General features: G+C 36.3%; 2 protein-coding genes across 2 annotated transcripts; both read right to left on the bottom strand.

The window, feature by feature from the left end:
• Positions 1-4,636: 4,636 nt before the first annotated feature.
• LOC131653880 (monofunctional riboflavin biosynthesis protein RIBA 3, chloroplastic-like) lies at positions 4,637-8,664 on the bottom strand. Its single transcript, XM_058924204.1, has 6 exons — positions 8,172-8,664; positions 7,854-8,075; positions 7,457-7,782; positions 7,172-7,301; positions 6,787-7,083; positions 4,637-6,625 (listed from the first exon to the last, which is right to left on the bottom strand). Exons 1-6 carry the CDS (start codon positions 8,514-8,516, stop codon positions 6,434-6,436), a joined length of 1,512 nt encoding a protein of 503 aa, XP_058780187.1. The 5' UTR covers positions 8,517-8,664; the 3' UTR covers positions 4,637-6,433.
• A 1,620-nt stretch (positions 8,665-10,284) lies between these two features.
• On the bottom strand, positions 10,285-13,827 carry LOC131653879 (pentatricopeptide repeat-containing protein At1g12300, mitochondrial-like). The gene is made up of 3 exons (XM_058924203.1): positions 13,680-13,827; positions 12,046-13,601; positions 10,285-11,102 (listed from the first exon to the last, which is right to left on the bottom strand). Exons 1-2 carry the CDS (start codon positions 13,697-13,699, stop codon positions 12,056-12,058), a joined length of 1,566 nt encoding a protein of 521 aa, XP_058780186.1. The 5' UTR covers positions 13,700-13,827; the 3' UTR covers positions 10,285-11,102; positions 12,046-12,055.
• Between the last annotated feature and the right edge of the window lie 9,380 nt (positions 13,828-23,207).

Genomic DNA, 23,207 nt, shown 5'->3' with positions numbered 1-23,207 from the left:
TAAGGTGTCGTATTCTAACAATATTTTTTTAGGATTTTAGAGAGAGTTTCAGCGTCCATCAACCTCCCGCTTCAACTACGGGGAAATATTATAATATGTCTATATTCATTGTATGTATCATATTCATTAGAATTTAATTATATCAACTAGTCATCGATTATATTTATTAGCTATTATTAATATCCATATAAGATTTTGACAATAGTTGTATATAATTCACAAATTTTATCAATGAAAGGTAGGAAATTATATTCTTACTGGTCCAGTGGTGATTGGCGCTGAACTTAGTTGGGAGAACCACGGTTCGATCCCCCACAACTGCGATCGGGAGGTGGCTTGACTCCCTTGATGCTAGAGCTGATCCCCCGAACTGAAAAAGATAATGCTTACTGAATCAGTGAAAACATTGACAACACCATGCCAAACACGTGGGGGTTGGTGAAGGCCATATATGGATTTCTGAATTTTGCAAACAAACTTAGGATGATCTGAATCTTGTAAGTTGTCTTCATGGAGATTACCTTGAAGAAACACATTATTGACAACTAGTTGATGCATATCTCACTTGTTTAAGAGAGCAATAGTAGGAACTATTTGAATAGCTTATGGTGGAGTCCCGGGACATTGATTGAAATATTTTGCAACTAGACATGCCTTGCAAAGAGCAATTTAACTATCATCGTTTCTTTTAATGTAAAACTTCCACTTGCATCTTATTATACTCTATCTAGTTTTAATTAAGGGTAACAAGAGACCTAGTTATATTTTTTAGTAGTGCTTCAAATTCAACATCAATAGCCCGACATCAGGGTGAATGTTTCATGGCTTCACGAATATATGATGGTTCTAATTTTCAGATAGTAGGTGTTTTGATGCAGTTAAAACACTTTCTAGGCTTGAAGATATTGATCATGGATCGAGTAGTAATTTTATTAGTGGTATCAGGTGAAGGATTGACTGCAACAACGCAAATGAAACTGAATATGAATTATATCTAACACTATGCCTTAATTCATATTCAAATAATTAAAATCAACAACACCAATTCCACCCCTATAATGGATAAAATGTTCAATCTTGATAGCTTTAGTTAGAACATCAGCAAGTTGCTTCTGAGTGCTATAATGAACAACTTCTAGCACTCCATTTTAAATTTCATTACGCAGAAAATGGATCTTTGTGTCAATGTGCTTGCCTCTCCCATGCAGAACTGAGATCTTTACAAGACTTATGGTAGATTTTTTTGTCTATCACCAGTTTCACAGGCTTGCTCATCTTGATCTTCATATCCTGCAAAACATTCATCAGGGAAACAGCTTGACAAGCTGACAAACCACCAACTATGTATTCAACTTTATAGGTTGACAAGGCAAATACAAGTTTCTTCTTAGAGCACCAAGAAATGGGACTTCCCAAGTCTTCTAAGAAATATCCAAAAGTACTTCTTCTGTCAACTCTGTCTCCACGCCAATCAGAGTCTGAATAGTATATATTAGCTTTGAATCATATTTAGCACATGAAAGGAATAAAACTCCATACCTCAGAGTCCCCTTAATATACCTAAGTATCCTGACAAATAGCTTGATAATGTGACCATTTTGGTTTGTTCATAATCCTACTCACTATTCCAGCTGCATAGGAGATGTCATATTTTGTATTAGAAAGATATCTCAATGAGCCAACCAATTATTTAAAAGTTGTAACGTCCACATCATCACCTTTAACATCAAAATCCAGCTTGTGATTTGTTTCAACAGGTGTGATTGCAGACTTGCAATTCGTTAACTCAAATCTATTTATGAGTTCAAGTTCATACTTCAGCTGATGCAAAATTATACCCTTCCCAGAGTACAAAATTTCGATCCCTAGAAAATATACTATGTTTCCTAAATCCGTGAAGCTTGAAAAATTAATCGATTTTCAGTTTCCAAGCTCTAGGAGCTTGTTTCAGTCATTACAAGACTTTATGCAACTTATACACCGTCCCTTTCTGATTATTTTTCACAAATCCAGGAGGTTGTGACACCTAAAACTCCTTTTTCAAAGGACCATTCAAAAAAGTAGATTTCACATCTAAATGCATTAGAGCCCAATTCCTATTTGTAGCTATATCAATCACCAATCTTATTGTTTCATGTTTAGCTACAAGAGCAAACACTTCAAAGTAGTCTGAACCATATTTCTGTAGAAATCCTTTAGCTACTAACTTTGCTTTGTGTTTTCTAATTGATTCATCTGGTTTTAGCTTTATCTTGAAAACCCATCTGACACTAATGACTTTCTTGTTCTTTGGAAGCTCAATAAACTTTCAAGTATTGTTTCTTTCTATAGCCTTAAGCTCTTCTTTCACGGCCTTCAGCCACACTTTCTTCTTGAGAGCTTCTTCAGTACTAACTGGTTCAGAGTCTACTAACACGACACACTAAATAACTTCTCCTTCAGATTCTATCTCAATATCTTGCAACATATCAAATTTTGTGAATCTTCTTGGTATTTGTCTGATTCTTTTTGGCCTCTGAACTTGTTCAGAATCTTCTTCAGATGCTGGAACATTATCAAATGTTGGACTACCTTTAAAAGTTCCACTTTCAGAGGTATGGCCACCGTCAGATGTTGGATTACCACCAGAGTCTAGATCATCATCAGAATGTGGATCAAAATCAGATTCACCGTCAGAGTCTCCTTCAGCTTTAGAGTTACCATCAGACTTTGACTCATCTTTAGAGGCAGAATCCTCTTTAGAGGCATATTCTCCTTCAGAAGTTATCTAAGGTGTCAACAGTGCACCAGAGTTAGATTGAGACCTGCTATAATCCCACACTTCTGCTTTCTTCATAATGTTGTATTTGATGACTTTAAATTTGTTAGTGACTGGACAATAAAGCTTATAAGCACTTGCACTGTGGTACTCAATCAACAACAATACTTTGCTTCTATCATCCAGCTTCTTTCTAGTAGTACTTGTAACATGTTTCTAAAAAACAGAACCAAATACTCTGAAATGACTCACATTTTTCTTATCTATAGTCCATTTCTCAAAAGGAATAATTTCATTCAGCTTCTTGTTTGGACACCTGTTGAGCACATATACTACAGTGGCAACAAACTTCACCCCACAAGATGTTAGCGAGCTTCTTCTCTTTCAGCATGCTCCTTGTCATATCAAGCAAAGTCCTATTTCTTCTTTCAGCAAGACCATTGTTTTGAGGAGTGTATGGAGTAGTAACCTCATGCTCAATTCCATTCTCCTCACAATACTTCTTGAATTCGATAGAGTTGTACTCATCTCCACCGTCAATTCTGAGAACTTTCAGCTTCTGACCACTCTTTTTTCAGCTTCACTTTAAACTTTTAAAACTCAACAAACACCTAATGCTTAAACTTGATGAGTGATACCCATGTCATTCTTGTGAACTCATCCACAGAATACACAAAGTACTTGTTTCCTCCAAGTGAATGTACTTCAAATGGTCTCCATGCATCAAAATGCACTACTCCTAAATCATGTTTTGCTTTTGGAGTCACTTCTGATGCAAATGTAAATTTAGTTTACTTGCCTTTCATGTATATCTCACATGACTTCTCCAGCTTCACAAGATTAGGAATGTCATGTACCAGCTTCGTAGAACTCAGATGCCATAAGCTTCTTAAGTTCAGATGTCCCAATCTCTTGTGCCACAACTCACTGTCACCTTTAGCACCTTCTGCACTAATCCATTTAGTTTCAGTTGTCTCCACATTCACCTTGAATGTTCTGTTACTTCCCTACTCAGATTGCATAATCATATTCTAATCACAATCATACAACTGGAAGAAATTGTTTTTCATAGTTAATGAGAAACCTTTCTCAATTAGCTGACCCACACTCATCAGATTGCTCTTCATATCAGGAACATACCAAACATCTTTGATCAAAACAATTTTTCCATTCTTCACTCTGACTTTGACATTTTCCATTCCATCAGCATTATGGTACTTATCATCAGCACATCTGATTTTTGTCCTCTTTCTAGAGCCAAAATCAATCAGCCATTGTTTGTTTTCAGTTAAGTGATTTGAGCAGTCAATGTCCATATATCACCAATCTACCAAATGCGCAAGTTCATCATCAGAATCTCCTCTTTCTATGTTTGCTTCTTCTAACTATCTTTCTTTGTTTGACCAACAGTTCTTAGCAAAATGACCAAACTTATTACAATTGTAGCACTGAACATTTCTCTTGTCACACTTCTCCTTTCCTTTCTGATGTTTTTTCTCATTAGAGTTAGAGGCTTCAGACTTCTGAGAACCACCATGTCTTTTCTAGGCCTCAGACCAAGACTGCTTCTGATTCTTTTTACCAAAAGACGCTTTCAGAGCCTGCTCTACCTCTCTTTTAGAGTTTCTCTCAGTCATACGCAACTCCTGTGCCTCTAGACTACTTTGTAGCTCTTCAATTCTAATGGTGCTCAAGTTTTTAGAATGTTCAATTACTACAACAATGTAATCAAATTGAGTAAGAGATGTGAGTACCTTCTCAACAATAACTTGTTCCGAGAGCGTTTCTCCACAGGCCTTCATCTCATTGGTGACCATAATCACTCTGGAGATGTAATATGGTACCTTTTCATTGTTCTTCATGTTGAGAATCTCACACTGCTTACGCAGACTCTGATACTTCACTTTCTTCACTGATGTGTCATCATCGTATCACCGTACTAGTGTGTCCCACGCAGCTTTCGCCATCGTTGAATCAGCGATCTTCTCAAACACATTCCTATCCACACACTGATGGATATAGAACAACGCCTTTTGATCCTTCTTCCTTGTTTCATGTCGCGTTTCTTTGCTCTTCCGTTGCATCCGCTGCAACCACAATGTAACTGTCATTAACGAGATCAAGAACATCTTGAGCGCCAAACAACACGCACATCTGAATCATCACTGATTCCAGTTCTTTCCATCAAATACTGTAAGGTTTGTGTTCAAGCTACCGTTTCCACCGTTCATCTTCGTTCTTGTGCAAATTCGATCTCACCAACGCTCGTGTTTCCCAATCCGCATAATCAAGAAATGTGATTCTGTTCGATTTCGATAGTAAATTCAATGCAAATTCAAGAAATGAAAACAATCACACACGCCTCACGTACACTTGGGTTTCCCTGTGAATCTAGTCAAACTCCGATACCAATTGTTGGTGCACAAGATTGAAGATAAAGATGGAAGAAGAAAGGGTGTAACTAACTTCTATCTCGAAAAAGGAAACTGTAAATTCTGTTACAAATTAAACTCACATTCGGTTTATATACTAACACCCAAATAAAATGAAACTCAAATGCAAAATCAAATAAATGCAAATGAAACTGAATCTGAATTATATCTAACAAGTATGAATAGGAACGTGTGAATTTGAGATGACGGGCACAAGCTCATTACTTGGTGCAGAAATTGAACACTAGGGAACCTCTTGTTCAGTTTGCATAATAATCTTGAGTTAGTTGATGGGAAGTAGAAGGTGTAACTGAGATGGTTGTGGGGAGGGGTTAAAGAATGTCCTGCATAGTTTGTAGAGGCAGTGGTGTGGATCGCGTGAGGGTGTCATAAGGGAAAATGTGATCAAAGAACTTCACATGTCTAGTTGTGTATACTCTATGAGAAATCAGAATTAAACATAAGTAACTATACCACGATTCAACATATCCTATAAAAATGTATGGTTTGGGTCTTGGTTAAAGTTTATAAGAAACATAAGAACGTAACCAAGGAAAACATAAGCAACCAAATGAATGTAAATGAAATGGAATTGGACATTTATCACGTAGAGCCTGAAAAGGAGATTTCATGTTAAGGGTTGGGGTTGGCAACCTGTTTATCAAGTATGCTGTTGTTTTGAAAGCATAAGAAAAATATTCATGTGGAAGTTTTGACATGTGAAACAAAGCTCTTTTATTTGAGGGAGACATGAGTGTTTAAGGCCACAACTGAGTTTACATTAGAAGTGATGAGAATTTCAGATGTGGTAGAGAAAGATATGGCTAAGGCAGATTGATATGCTTTTAAGCAAAACTAAAGATTGATTACAGGTATATATAGAACATACATTTCTTGTACCTGAGAATCAAAGTGCATAAAAATCAGCCTAAACATTAGCTATGACAATTGTACTGTTATCCATTGACTAGCAATAAATTTAGTAAACTGAATACAATTTCCACAAATAAATTTCATCTTTTGAATATATTTTTAACAGTATGAAAACTTATTATTCTTTCGTATTTATGTGCGGCAGTGCATGTGTTCGAAACTGCGACTCTGTAGAATTTTAGTATGGTAGCTTATGTGTTTTCAGGGTGAAAATGTCTTTTGGACACGAGAAATGGCTTCCAAACGCAGTTCCAAAGACATGTGAATTTCGAGTATTTACAATTGAATCATTGAGTTCCTGTAATGATCCTTATATATCAGACCCATAAATATGACCCATTTTGGTCCTTTTTGTTTCTAAGTACCGCTTATTTTGTTCTGTGATTGGTGTTAACACAGGAACACGCCCTATCACAGCCAAACCGTATCCTTTAAGACCAATAAACTTTGCCGGATTGTTGGTCATTAACCTCATAGTTCGCACTCCAATATCCCTCAAAATCTGCACATTCATTATGATTCAGTTAATCATTTTTCAAGCGAAAGCTATGAAGTACTGATGACACAGACACTATACATGACACGGACACTGATACGTGTCAGACACACCTTAGTTCAAAGGAGTCGTTACTATAGAAGGTGAAAGTGATTGATAAGTCTAACCTGAGCACCGATTCCATACTCACGAGCATCAACAGCTAAGCCCAAATCTATGTTTGCTTGGACCGTATCACGACCTTGATCCTGCAAATTATAGGCTTGAAGTTTGTGGCCTAACCCAATGCCTCTTCCTTCATGACCTCTAAGATAAACTAGTACTCCTCTTTCAGCTTCTTCAATTAACTCCATTGCCAAATCTAGTTGGTTACCACAGTCGCACCTGGCTGATCCAAATATGTCTCCAGTTAAACATTCTGAATGTACTCGTACTAGAACATCTTGACCATCTCCTATGTTTCCCTATGTAACCAAAAAGAAACTATAATCGAGAAAATATAGTTCTGTGTTTAACTTCACAACAAAGCATTTTTGTGAAGAACTTTGTTACCTTTACAACAGCCACATGCTCAGTTCCATCTAACTTTGAACTATAACAATATGCTTGAAATAGACCCCATTTTGTTGGAACATCAGAGACATAAGTTCTTTCAACTAGTTTCTCTCGCTTTCTCCGATACCTTGACATAAACAATTATTACGAATTAGTATTCATATTAATTATGATCAATTTTTATTAAGCACAATTCATCTGATAAACGCGGATCCTCTCCAGTGACCAGATATGGTTTAGAGTGGATACCGCGTGCGAGGACTAGTTTCCAAGATTGCTTACCTTATCAAATCAGTTATTGAGACAATTGGCAAGTTATATTCCAATGCTAAGCTTTTCAAATTAGGCAAAGATGCCATATTTCCATCTTCAACATCAATAACAGCAGTGAGAACAGAAAATGGAGGCAATCCAGCCAATGTAACTAAGTCGACCGAAGCCTCAGTATGACCAGCTCTTCTAAGAACTCCGCCATTTCTATACTTAAGAGGAAAAACATGACCTGGTTTTCTCAAATCCTCGGATTTAGACTCCGGAGACGATAGAACACGTATCGTTTTTGCTCTATCAGCAGCCGAAACACCAGTGGAAGTTCCATATTTTGCATCCTACAATAACAATTAAATGAGCTACAAAATAGACACAATAATATAAAATGTGATAGTTTAATACTAGTTACCACTGTGATAGTAAAAGTAGGGGCAGATGAATCTTCTTCTTCAGTCTCTGGTGACATAAGAGGAAGATTCAGTCTTTGAAGATCTTCTTCTTTCATGCCAACAGAAATTATTCCTGATCCATGTTTAATCATAAAAGCCACATCCTTGGTACTAATAAGAGATGCAGCCTTTATAAGATTTCCTTCAATATGGTTGTTTTCATCATCAACAACTACTACAAACTGAAAACAGAAAAAATGTTCTCAAGTTATTACATATATTTCGAGACATATACGTATCAGTATCGTTATCATGTCTATAACAAACTTCTAACCAACCTTTCCTTCGCGTAATGCGTTAAGCGCATGCTCGATGGAGGAGTACCCTTTAGAAGGACAATCTGGATCACCTTCGGCTTCACTCACAAAGAAATCATTAGTTTCTCGTGTTATTTCACCGGCAAATGTTTCTAAGATTGCTCCATTTTCGTTTCTCTTCAAATCACTTTCATCAAACATGTCTTCATTTCCAACTTTAGAGAATCCAACAGCATAAAAAGCCAAGTTTCTCACGTTGTTCTTCCATAGACCAAATCTTGCGCTATGTGGAGTAGCGCATGAACGATGCAAGGTGTGGGTGATGACGTTGGAAATCAAAGGACGAGGGAATGAAGCAGAGTCCATAGGTAGAGGACTATAAATTTGTATTCTTAGAAATTTGATGGAAAAAAATGTATTAACTAAAAAATTGTGGTGTTAATTATTTAACGTCAGGCATAATATTTAAATAAAATGGAAAAATTAGTACACCTCTTGTTATGGATGTGAGTGATTCCAGCACGAAGCATTATCCATTATCCAATGTTTATTTTTCTGGTTGTACTTTAGTAACACGTAAGAACTATTTTTGTTGAGCTTAATAACAAGTGGCGTTGCATGATATATCAGAAACAGTTATGGTTAATTAATTTTTGGGTCCTACTTTGTTACCCTACTAGTCCAACCTTACATTTTAAACTGAGATAATATTTGGACTTAATGATAATGTTGATCATTTTTGTTGTTTGTTATGGTTCTCTTTATCGGCGGGCTTACTTCACTTTGTTGCAGTGACTAATTGCAGTTATATCTTTCATAGTGACTAATTGCAGTTATATCTTTCATGGCTAGTGTTAAGAAGTGTGGTTAGGCCTAACTCAACCCTACAAAACCGGCTTATAGGGTGAGGATTGCCCTCACTTATAAGGACATGTCCAGGCCATATATTGTCCAATGTGGGACTCTTAACACACCCCCTCACGCCCAGGACTAGACAACTGGAGCGTGGAAATAAATGGCGGGTGGCCCGATAGCGGAAACCATAGAAGGTGGCCCACCGGATCTTAAACGAGGCTCTGATACCATGTTAAGAAGTGTGGTTAGGCCTAACTCAACCCTACAAAACCGGCTTATAGGGTGAGGATTGCCCCCACTTATAAGGACATGTCCAGGCCATATATTGTCCAATGTGGGACTCTTAACAGCTAGCTTAATACATGGGAATATGTTATGACTCAACGAGTATTTTAAAAATAGTTTTCCTGCAAAATACATGCATTCTGACAGTAGAAAAATGTCAAACTGTTATTACATGGAAGCAAAGTATTAGAAAAGTACATCTACATTTGACTAGAAATTTAAAAAAAGAAAATTATAATCTCTTTGGCCTGGTGGTCCTATATAACATATCAGACACAATCTCATAGTGTCACCCTTTTTGTGAAAGGCCTTAGCACAGTGTCACCATTTTATACAAGCACTTGAGGAAGTTTAGGCCATACTAGTTAACTTGCGATTTTAAAAGGAAAAGATGATAAATTGCCCTGATGAACTAGTCTTTACTTTTTTGAATAAGCAAAATCATTCATAAAACATGAGTCAGGCTCAAGATAAGCCAAGAACTCTCAGTCTAATATACACAATTCTTCTTTCACTAAATTTCACTTTTACTACTATGCTACACTTACCCCTCACCATATGTTGCTTTTTTTCTAAACATACATAGCAATGCATCCATCATTTTATAGCCATACTGAAATATCTATACCACCAAAGCAAGCCACAATGCCAATATGATCTTGATGGGCAAACACCACATGTCCATAATACTGATGCCAATATAATCTCGATGGGCGAACAGCACCTGTCCACGATGCTGATGCGGAGTTAACTGATAAATAGCATCTTCCATGCGCCCTTGCGATCCACGACCTTCAATATCACACTCAATAGCTTATCATGCACTTCAATTTTAAGCGCAATGAATGCATATGTACACTGTGTTTATGACTTAAAACCACATGTATCAAAAAGACATACTTCATTTAAGCAAAATTTTAATCGTGTCAAATAAATCTTCCAAGAATCTAATTAAACATCAAAATCAGCAATTTTAATCAAGCTTCTTACAAGCATGCAAGTTCTAAATTCTAAACCATATTCCAATAGTCAATATTTCACTCCGATGTGTAATAAGTAGATTATGAAGCTGTACTGGGACCTTTGTTACACATTATGCAGCATTTTAATTTAGCCATACAAACACACTAAGTCATTTTTAGCGTGCTTCAAATAAACTCCAAGCTTGTGTATGTTGTTTACAAAGGTTTTGGAGTTTCAAGCTTGTGTATGTTGTGTGCAATGTTTTTCAAACCATTCTTCAACTAAACTACCTCTTAATAATTTCAATTATTATCATTGATCAAGAAATTATGCAGCAAAACAGATTTTGCATGCTTCCTTGCGCTCTAGTGCCACTAGTGTACTTCTAAATAGTATTTACAACTTAAGTACATATTGAATCATGAAATTGCAATGAAAACCCATGAATTAGCCTGAAATATTTCTTGCATTGAAAACCCATGAATTAAACCACAAAAAACTAGAACATCAAGTTCCCTTGTGAAAAAGATAGTGGCTGATGATAAGGTATGTATCAAAGGTATTGATGAGAAACTTTGCTAAGATCTGTGACAACCTCGAATTGTTTGTTATTTTTTTTCTTTCAGCATCTTTAAGTATACCGGATGTGAGAACTAAGAAAATTAAGATTAGTAAAGGATGTCAAATCTAATGTAAAGTAAGGTGACATTACCAGTAAGTTTTTAAAATTGAAATCTCTCATTCTTTGAATTCATTCATGATGTGGCAGGTTAGCAGCAATGAGGAAGCAGATGATAGAGAAACGTTTTTTGCCATCTTAATGAACTTGAACATACGCATCAAGAAGATCTGCAGAGCAAAATGTCAGACTTAATCAAACAATTAACTAAGGGGAAATGATAACTCTGACAACAATTTTTTGAGGTAAGCAATATGTTCTGCTCCAGTAGACTGACATTCCTAATTTTGTTTCTATAAAAGGAATTATAGCCATTTTGTTTCTATGTATGACTATCAAACTACGCACTTGTTGTATTTGCAGCAAACACAGTTATCTCTATACAACAACATTCTTTCTAGTTGCATTCATATGTGACATTAATGATAAATAGTAATATGGTGTCTGAAAAAAGAATGATGAATTGTTAATTGTCCTTTGATTACTTAAACAACGTTTGAAACAAGCCATACCAGATCACCTTTTTTATTAGGATCCAAAAAATGATATTTCTACATTTTAAATTTTAAATTAAAATGGAATATTCAGACAAACCTCATTTTCAACATGCTTCTAAACCTATATCAAAATTAAATGGTGTACAGCATTTAATGGATAAGGGATCAAAAGAACTGTTGAAAAAAAATAACCTATGGGATCCTATACAAAAGCCTATGTTTCCTCATTAGTGCATACACTCCTTAGGGAAGATATCCCCTCCTTGGAAAAAGCTTATGAAAAATGTCGTAAACTGTTTTCATAATTTCTCTCAAACAATCTCGCAAAACTTATGGCAGTAGATAAGCTTAAATAAGTCGATCGAAACAGGCCCTTAGTTACAAACTCAACCCAACAACACTCCTAAGACAACAAGTATAATATTCTACCAAATTTTATCAATTTCGAACTCACCAATCTATCGGCCTGTGAAGTATAAATACATTTATCAAAAGAAACAACAATAACAAAAGTCCTTTTCCAATTAGGTGAAGCAGCTACATAAATGAAATGATGAAATAAAAATGAAACATAAACTCAAAATAATAACAATGTATAGGTAGAAAAGCATCTTACATATTCGGCATTACAGTAGACCTCTCGTAATCATTTCTCTAAGAAGTTTCTCTGCTTTGTCATTTTCATTTTCTTCAAAGAGAGAAACAATAAGTATTTCGTAAGTTATAGGATCTGGAATACAACCCTTGTTTTTCATTTTTGCCAGTGTGGTCAATGCTTCATCAAACAAGCCCTTGTTGCAAAATCCATTTATCATAGTGTTATAAGTATAGACGTCTAGAGTGTATCCTTTGACCAAAAGATCTTCAAAAACTTTTTGTGCATCCTCTAGTCTTCCACCTTTGCATAGTCCATTAATAAGAATATTATATGAGACCATATCTAGTTGAATACCCTTCTCTTTAATTTTTGTTAAAAACGCAATTGCCTTGTCAAGATGATTATTTTTGCATAAAGCATCCAATATAGAATTGTACGTAACTATACTAGGTGGTTGACATCTATCCTGCATCTCATTGACAAGCTCTAAAGCATATGATATTCTCCCAATCTTGCACAAACCATCAATAAGAGAATTGTAGGTTATTGTATTAGGAATAATATTTTTGTGATGCATTTCTTGAAAGAGATTCATGGCTTCGTCAACCATTTTAATCTTACAGAATCCATTAATCATGACAGTGTAGCTGTAAACATTAGAATTCACACCCATTTGGGCCAAACTGTTGAATATATCATTGGCCTTCCATACATCATTTACCAAACAATATCCATCCATTAAAGAGTTAAAAGTAAAAACATCATGCTTGACGCCCTTTTTCATCATCGCAGCTAACACTTCCTTACCTTCTTTCAACTTTCCTTCCTTACAAAACGCATCAACCAAAATATTAAAGGTATACACATCAGGGTCCATGTTTTCCAATATAATCTTATTGAACAAACCAATTGCATCTTTCAATTGACCCATAACGCATAAGCCGCAAATTAAAGTATTATAAGTGACAACAGTAGGATAAATCCTCTTAGCAAGCATTTCAAAATATAAATCAAAAGCCTCCTTAACGAGTTTATCTTTACACATACCATCAATGATTGTAGTGTACATTACCGCGTCAGGCCGAACCAACTTCCCATCAACTCGTCTTAGTAATTGCAAGGCGGCTCTTGTTTGTCCAGCCTTGCATAACCCATTAATCAATATCCCATAACAAACTTGGTCCAAATGAAATCCCTGTGCTACCACCTTGTCATGAAAGCACAATGCTTCATGGAGCTCTCCTTTGAGACAGTGACCCTTCATGAGTGTAGTCAAAGTTACAACACTTGGCTGATAACCCTTCTTGAGAATGTTTGCAAATACAGAAAATGAAAGAGAGTTATAACCTAATTGACAAAAGCAATTAATCAAGATGTTTAAAGTGACTAAATTAGACTTAATTCCGGTGTTGAATTCCAACATTCGATGAAGTGAAACAACAGTGGAGTAATGATTGGCTTTGACAAGGGAACCTAAAATCTTGGAAAATTCGATGATGGATGGAGTAGGATTCTGATTGAGCATGAAATTGAATGAGGAAACGAGATTGTCATGGAATTGAGAGTATAGACGCCTTGAAAGGAAGCATGGAATGAATTTATTAGGGTTTTGAAGTTGAAAATTGGGAATGAATAGAGAGACAATAACGTACCTAGCCTTCGAAAACGACATTGATATGAAATGGAAGCTTCTTAACTCACGACAAGTTTTTGAAATACTGAGATTCGTGATTCGTGATTCTGTAAGTACTACTTTAGTTCAAAAATGAAACTAAATTAATCAACTTTTTGTTCACTTTTTTATACAAAAACTAATTACTAGCATGATTACATTAGTACCCAACTAAAGTCTTATTAGAAGGCTAATTTAATATCTCTAGTTGTAAGTACTGTTTCATTAACTTTCTAATTCAAATTACTTTTGAATGCTTTGAATATTCAAATCATTTTATTAACCATAAATTACTATGTTCTCATATTTAGAGAAATTCTACTAAAGTTATTATATTCCGAATAAAACTATCTACATTCTAAAGCAAATAAATATAAGGGATGTTAATCTTTTGATAGGGAATAAAATTATCTACATTCTAAAGCAAATAAATATAAGGGATGTTAATCTTTTCATTTTTATCAAAAGCGTCACAAATTTTCAAGAGATAAACAGAAAAACCAGATTCAGCAAGGTAAATCTATCATCTAATTGAAATTTGTTAATGGCATTGTTGTTCTTCCTCTTCACCATAGTTAAAAGTTTGTCGGCCATTACATTGTTCTTACCTATTTTCAAAATATTCATGGCATTTGCAGCTTTCTATTCATTCAATTGTTATTTCAATCAATTTCTTTAGTTTATGTGCAGAACTTTGGGAAACCAAAATCAACTATCCAACCCATGTTAACTGTTCAGAACTTCAGTTTTCGTTCTTCATCTTCTTTCACAAGATCATTATTTAGCTTTGTTATGATTTTTACCATATCTATCTCAAAATCATATTACATCTTGCCCATTATAACTAAGAATTATATCAATTGAAGTCATGTGACTTTTTTTCATTTTGACTAAATCATTCTCAAAATCATGTCTATTTCAATTTTTTTACAACTATCTTAAACTTTATATTATTATCAACTTTATCTTTTTATTGATTATAATTGATTGACATCTCATCTCAATACTATTTCAAATAATATTATTTAAACATGCTAGCAATTTGCACTTGTCTTTAATGTTATGGGACACCATAAGTTAGATCCAAGCAACAAAACATGCATAAATGTTAATTTGCATTTGATAAAGTGACACTTAGATCTAGACAAAAAGACATACATAAATTGACCCTTTCAACGATGAAATATTTAAAATATTAATATATATTCCAATCTTTTCATTGTAATATTATTGAAGAACGAGTTCATTCTTATCTCAAGATAATTTATTATTTAGTAGGTGTTGAATTATCACTCATTTGCAAGGTAAAGTATTTCCTATAATCTAATTGAAATTTGTTAATGGTGTTATTATTCTTCCTCTTCGCCATAGTTAAAAGTTTGTCGTCCATTATATTGTTCTTACTTCTTACCTATCTTCAAAATATTCATGGCATTTGCAGCTTTCTATTCATTCAAATGTTTCATATTTCAATCAATTTCTTTAGTTTATGTGCAAAATTTTGGGAAACCAAAATCAACTATCCAAACCATGTTAAATGTTCATAACTTCAGTTTTTCGTTCTTCATCTTCTTCCACCAGCTTCATTTTCGATTCGCTCCAATCTTGGTTTTCCACTTGCGGCGCTTACGGAATCTTTTGGTATTGCTTCGTATTCTTCTTCTTTTTTGGATTTGGATCAGTTTTTTTGTTACTTTTTCCGAATCGATTTTTGTGATTGAGAAATCTGAAGTGTTATTTTTATTTGATTTTTGAAGTTTGTTGTTGAACACAAAGACGAATGAATTGGTTGTTGTTAAGAAGATAATGAATGCTTTCGATAATCACATGGATGCAAAGCGTACTTTGCGTGAGATTAAGCTTCTTAGGTATTTAGATCATGAAAATGTGAGTTATCTTACTGTCAATATATAAAAACTAATTACCTATATAATTACATTATTACCCAACTAAAATCTTATTAGAGGGTTAATTTTACGTCCCTAATTGTAATTATCGTTTCATTAGCTTTGTGAATTCAAACTACTTTGAATACTTTAAATATTCAAATCATTTTATTAACTGTAACTATTATAATTACGATTATGCTCTAACACCTAAAGAAACTCTACTAAAGTCATTATCTTTCCAATAAAACTCTACATTCTAAAGTAAATAGATGCAAAGGATGTTAATCTTTTCATTTCTATCAGAAGCGTCACAATTTCTCAAAGGACGGAAAGAAAAACCAGATTCAACAAGGTAAAGTATTTTCTATCATCTAATTGAAATTTGTTAATGATGTTGTTGTTCTTCCTCAATAATGAATGAAAATGATAATTTCTGAAATATTGTTTCTTTGTGATTGTGCATAGTAACAGTGAGTCTAAGGTATGATATATGGGATTGAGACCCGGTACTAAAAATCTCGGGGTGCTTTTGCAGACGCTTTGTTTGTGCGACTACAAAAATCAATTTCCCAAAGCACACACTAAGAAGTTCAGTGGTGTGTCACTAAAATTTTTCTCGTGCAACTATAACAATTAATTCCCCACAACACAAATCACACATTAAGAAGTTTATGGGATATAATGGCCCATCCCCTAGAAATATCTATCTATGCTTTTCTCGTGCAAATATATCAATCAAATCCCCATGGGATATAATGGCCCATCCCCTGGAAAATAGCCACTTCACAGGCCGCAGTGGGTTGACCACACATCTACCTCAAACCAGGTTTTCACCTTAAAGAGGAAAGGGGAACCGACCCTTGACCCAAAATAACTCCAGTTAAGTCCAATAAACTTCGATGCAAGATCTCGTAAGTTTGCATGGAATCTAGAGCTCTGCACCCAAGATCACATAGATACACCTCACGCAGGTAAAAATAAGCATCTCAATTCAGAAAAGAAAATATATACTTGTATATTCTTCCATTATAAATTACTATGCATACAATACATAAAGTAAAGAGTGGTCGGCATGGCTACTCCAACAAAGAGACGCCCTCCCCAATTTTTAGCATTTGATTTAGACGAATTTTCTCCCTCGAGATAAGAAAAGGACAGTAAAAGTGCTCCACTTGTTGCAAGGCATTCTCAAGGGGACAAATCTCTAAGTCTTACTTGTAGCCCTAAAACATGTATTTTTACTCTGAAAAACCTTTATGGTTGTAGCTTGTTACCTCTAACAAGCTATTCTAGTGAATATCTCTATCCTACCATTTACAACCATTTTTATCATGAAATCTGTTTGTCGTTGGATCTCTCACAACAACAAACTTTTATCTATTTCCAAGTTGATCAATCAAATAAAAAGATTTATAACAAGTTAACAAATGACAAAACCAAGGCATAAACAACACATCACTTCATATAAATACTACATTAAACCAACTATTCACGACTTAACAAACAAGTTTTTAGCTCATAATGAGCAGAGTACAGACTATCACGCTGGTTCTTAAGCTAGACATTCTTAAATACAAAGTAAAAAAAGAAAAACAACCTAAGAGCAAATTTTTTTTCTTCTTGCAACAAATAATCAATAAGTGACTACTTATGTCGCCCCAATTCAACAGAATGCTCATGGGGTAGTGAGAAGAAGATACACTATGTTTTCACTCAACTTTTTCCTTCACTGGTGTTATTTTCTGTGTATTTCTCTAACAGATGCTAAACTTTTTCCTGAATCTTCAAGTGTTGCTTTTATAGGTGCAAAAACTAGGGTTTTTGCCATTTTATTGGATCATGGGCTTGAGAATAAATCAAATAAGACCCAAGGTTAAAAGACAACAAATTCCCTCATTTTCCTTCTCCTCTGTACACAATCAGAATCAGGTACAGACATTGGTGTGGGACAAAGTGTAGCATGGCAGACTGTAACAACATATGTGTAGGCGGCGCTTGTCTTTTTCTGCATGGCGCGCTCTCACTGGGTGTATTATTGTTGTGAATTCAATACCAAGAACAAAGTATAATCCAAGGGAAGAATAAAGGACAAGGAAGAAGAGGAACACAAGAATTGGTTATAACTGCTTTTCTTTCACTTTCTCTTAAAACAAGATTACAAGTTTACAAGAATAACAAATAACCTCTCTCACCCTAAATTAGGATTTGCAGCTTAGCAATGATGAGAGACTAGTATGCTATTTATAATAAAACCTAACATACTAACTAAAAGGCTTTTCAGCAAGGCCCATTACACAAGCCAACTTAATAAACAAGCTAACTTAACAAATTAGGGTTTAAACACTAAAACCTAATTTAACATGCTAACAACCCTAGCATCTTCGACACCTGCATGCTCGACCCATCTTCGACTACAGCATGCACACTTCGACACCAGCATGTGAGCAACCTTCGACGTCATGCTTAACCCTGTCGAACTGTCGAACCAAGAAGCTACCCTTCGACCATACTAGAGTTCGATCCAATATCTCACAAATCTCCACCTTGGACCTAACTCTACAACGTCAAGGAACAAACTAGCTTTCTTCATGCAGCTTTATCAACTGCATACAGTGGAAAAACTTGCAACTCGGCAATGTCTTGGTGATCATATCAGCAGCATTGTCTTCAGTCGAAACCTTCAGCACTTGGACTTCTCCACGCTCGATTACTCCTCTGACGAAATGCAGCCTCACATCAATGTGCTTAGTTCGCTCATGATAGGCTGAATTCTTCGACAGGTGTATTGCACTTTGACTATCACATTTAACAGTGATACCTCGACCTTGAAGTTTTAGCTCCTTTGCAAAACCTTCAAGCCACAATGCTTCTTTCACAGCTTCAGTTAGGGCAATATACTCCGCTTCAGTGGTTGATAGAGCAACAACCTTCTGAAGTGTTGCTTTCCAACTAATTGCAGTGCCAAACATAGTGAAAACAAATCCAGAAATAGATTTTCTGGAATCCATACAACCTGCATAATCAGAGTCGACATATCCTTCTATTACTGCTTTACTATCTTCACCCAAGGCTCCACCATAAATTAGAACTCTGTTCAGAGATCCATTTATGTACCTTAAAATCCACTTCAATGCTTGCCAGTGAGCCTTTCCAGGATTCGCCATGTACCTGCTTACAAGACTTACTGCGTATGCTATGTCGGGTCTAGTACAGACCATAGCATACATCAAAGAACCGACTATATTAGCATATGGGATGCTATTCATATAGGCTCTTTCGACATCAGTACTGGGACACTGATCAATACTCAGCTTGAATTGAGGGTTTGTTGGAGTCACAACTGGCTTCGAATTTGACATACCAAACTTTTCAAGAATCTTCCGTAGATATGCCTCTTGAGATAGGCATAACTTCGACTTCTTTCTATCTCTTCGAATGTCAATTCCAAGAATCCTGGAAGCAGCTCCCAGATCCTTCATATCGAACTCCTTATTGAGTTCAGCCTTCACCCTCGTCACATCTTCAACATTGTTGCTTGCTATGAGAATATCATCCACATAAAGCAACAAAATAACAAATGAATTACCAGGTCGAAATCTGAAGTAAACGCAGTGGTCGAACTGACTTCTAATGAAACTTATGCGTGCCATGAACTTGTCGAATCTCCTATTCCACTGTCGAGGAGATTGTTTCAGCCCATACAAAGATCTCTTTAACTTGCACACATAATCTTCCTTCCCCTTTTCGACATACCCTTCAGGTTGCCTCATCAGGATCGTTTCATCTAAATCACCATACAAGAACGCAGTCTTCACATCCATCTGTTCCAGTTCAAGATCGAACTGTGCCACCATGGTAAGCAACATTCGAATGGACCTATGCTTCACAACAGGAGAAAACACATCATTGAAGTCGACACCTTCTTTCTGAGTGAAACCCCTTGCAACTAACCTTGCCTTGTATCTTTTCGACGTCACTCCTTCAATTCCTTCCTTAACTTTGAAAATCCATTTACAGCTGACTAACCTTGCCCCAACAGGTTTCTTGATCAGTTCCCAAGTATGATTATCATGAAGAGATTTCATCTCATCATCCATGGCCTTCAGCCATTCAGTCTTATTTCGACTCCTCATAACTTCCTTATAGTCTCTAGGTTCTTCGTCTAGAACCTCACTTGCAGATATTAAGGCATAAGCTATAAGATCTGCATATCCAAGTCTCTGAGGTGGCTTGATGACTCTTCTCGACCTATCTCTCGACAATAGGTAGTCATCGTCAGTTTCCTCAACTTCAGCATCTTCTGCTTCTTCTTCGACTTCATCTGGGATATGCAATTCAGCATCAACATGCTCCACCTCAACAGGAATCTCTACCTGTTCCAGCTCTTCGTCAGATGTTTCTGTACTTCGACCAACATCATCAGTTTTCTTAAAAGTCATTTCAGCTTCATTGAAAACTACATCTCGACTGGTGATACACCTCCTGTGACCTGACTCTAGGCACCATAGCCTATAAGCTTTGACTCCTTCAGGGTATCCCATGAACATGCATTTCAGAGCTCTAGGTTCGACCTTGTCTTGCCTAATGTGAGCATAGGCTACACAGCCAAATACTCTCAGTTTGTCGAGATCTGGTGGATGTCCCGACCAAACTTCTTCAGGTGTCTTCATATCTAACGCTGTCGAAGGACATCTGTTTATCAGATATGTTGCTGTCGAAACAGCCTCAGCCCAGAACACCTTCTTTAACCCCGCACTAGTCAACATGCATCTGACTCTCTCCAAAATAGTTCGATTAAATCTTTCAGCCAAACCATTTTGCTGTGGAGTACCTGCAGTAGTTCTGTGCCTTGCAATACCAAAGGCAGCACAAAAACTGTCGAATGCCTCATTGCAAAATTCAAGGCCATTGTCGGTTCTCAACCTCTTGACCTTCCTGCCAGTCTGATTTTCAACCAGAGTCTTCCAACTTTTGAAATTCTCAAAAGTTTCATCCTTAGTCTTCTGGATGAATACCCATAATTTTCTGGAATAATCATCTACTATGGATAGAAAATACCTTGCTCCTGAATGTGATGGACACCTTGCAGGCCCCCAAAGATCAGCATGGATGTAATCAAGGGATCCATGTGTTCTTTGTTTGCCTTTGTTGAACTTCACTCTGCAAGATTTTCCAAGTACACAGGGTTCACAAAACTTCAGCTTTTCGACTTTGTCTCCACCAAGCAGATTTTGTTTCCCTAATTCGACTAGACCCCTTTCACTGACATGGCCCAATCTCATGTGCCAGATTTCTGTTTTCGACAAAGGTTTCGTGGATGCAACATTTGTCGAACCACTTACAACTTCAGCCTCAAGGGTATACAAGCCTTGTTTCTTCACGCCTCTCAAGACTTCCTTCGAACCCTTCATGACTCTTAGGATACTTTTCTCTCCTTGGAAAACATATCCTTTCTTGTTGAATTCACCAAGAGAAAGCAGATTTCTCTTCAAATCAGGAACATACCTGACTTCAGTCAACAACCTTATTGACTCATCATGGAGCTTGAATCTCACAGATCCAACACCTGCAATCTTGCAAGCCTTGTTGTTTCCCAGCAATACTGATCCACCATCTTGATCACATAATTCCTCGAACAAGTCTTTGTTTGGAGTCATGTGCCAAGTGCAACCTGAATCCATAATCCACTCCTTCTTAGAGTCACTGCTTGAAACCACAAGAACATCAGATGATTCGAAATCATCTTGAACAATGGCAGCGTTGCCATTATCCTTACCTCCATGATATTTCAAGCGTTCAGGGCACACCTTTCTTGTGTGACCCTCCTTCTTACAATGGTAGCATCGAATGCCAGATGCTTCGCCACTGTAAGTCTTCGACTGGCTTTTGCCTTTCTTCTTGTCGAACTTACCATCCTTTCGTAAGAGTTTTCCTTTAACGGCCAAACCTTCGCCAACAGTCGAAGGTTTATGCTCCTTTCGTTCATTCAAGTCCTTAGAGTACAAGGCTGATTGAACTTCTTCAAACGTCAGGGACTCCCTTCCATACAAGAGAGTTTCTTTGAAGTGAGCATGTGATCGAGGCAAAGAACACAATAGTAACAGCGCTTGATCTTCATCATCGATCTTCACATCAATATTTTCAAGATCAAGAATCAGCTTGTTGAACATATCCAACTGCTCAGCCAATACTTTGTCTTCAATCATCTTGAATGAATACAAAGCTTGCTTCAGGTAGAGTCGATTTACCAGCGATTTGGTCATATACAAACTTTCAAGTTTCACCCATAACCCTGATGCCGTCGTCTCCTTTGATACCTGCCGGAGAACCTTATCACCAAGGCTCAGCAAAATTGCGCTGTGTGCTTTCTCGATCATATTCGTCTTCTCCGCTGCCGTCAATTCTGCATTCATGGCTGCCTCTCCCTTCAACGCTTCCAAACAACCCTGCTGAACCAGTAGAGCTTTCATCTTCAAGCGCCACAGACCGAAATCATTCACTCCGGTGAACTTTTCAATCTCATACTTTGTTGAAGGCATCTTCTCCACGCTCACCGCACCAATTTGTTGTGAATTCAATACCAAGAACAAAGTATAATCCAAGGGAAGAATAAAGGACAAGGAAGAAGAGGAACACAAGAATTGGTTATAACTGCTTTTCTTTCACTTTCTCTTAAAACAAGATTACAAGTTTACAAGAATAACAAATAACCTCTCTCACCCTAAATTAGGATTTGCAGCTTAGCAATGATGAGAGACTAGTATGCTATTTATAATAAAACCTAACATACTAACTAAAAGGCTTTTTCAGCAAGGCCCATTACACAAGCCAACTTAATAAACAAGCTAACTTAACAAATTAGGGTTTAAACACTAAAACCTAATTTAACATGCTAACAACCCTAGCATCTTCGACACCTGCATGCTCGACCCATCTTCGACTACAGCATGCACACTTCGACACCAGCATGTGAGCAACCTTCGACGTCATGCTTAACCCTGTCGAACTGTCGAACCAAGAAGCTACCCTTCGACCATACTAGAGTTCGATCCAATATCTCACAATTATGTACTACCTTTTATCCTCTAGTGCAATTGATCTTAGACATTCAATTCAAATACTCTTCTAATGCAACTTCAAGCATTCCTCCAATTCAGATTTCTTCAATGCATGCCCTAGGAATCCAATTAATTGTATCTCTATTTCTCTTAGCTATTTCTAGCTTTAAGCTTTCTTTTTTACTCCCAGTTGTTGTCACTGACTGTCTTGCCTCAACTCATCATAATTAACCTTGCAACAAGAAATAAACATATAAAAACTATAAAAGAGAGCACCTATTGTGCTATGTGTAAATTACTATATAAATAACAAAAACGCAATAAATTAAACTAACAACTAACAAATCAACAAGCTAAGACAACTAATCATGACTTATAATAACTTATGAAATGTGGGTTATCATGAATGCCCTAGGAATCCAATTAATTGTATCTCTATTTCTCTTAGATATTTCTAGCTTTAAGCTTTCTTTTTTACTCCCAGTTGTTGTCACTGACTGTCTTGCCTCAACTCATCATAATTAACCTTGCAACAAGAAATAAACATATAAAAACTATAAA

The sequence above is a fragment of the Vicia villosa genome, linkage group LG2 (genome assembly GCF_029867415.1).
Source record: "Vicia villosa cultivar HV-30 ecotype Madison, WI linkage group LG2, Vvil1.0, whole genome shotgun sequence".
NCBI classification, from domain to species: Eukaryota; Viridiplantae; Streptophyta; class Magnoliopsida; order Fabales; family Fabaceae; genus Vicia; species Vicia villosa.
Note: the sequence above shows the minus strand (reverse complement) of the source record. Positions and strands in the feature narration are given on the sequence as shown.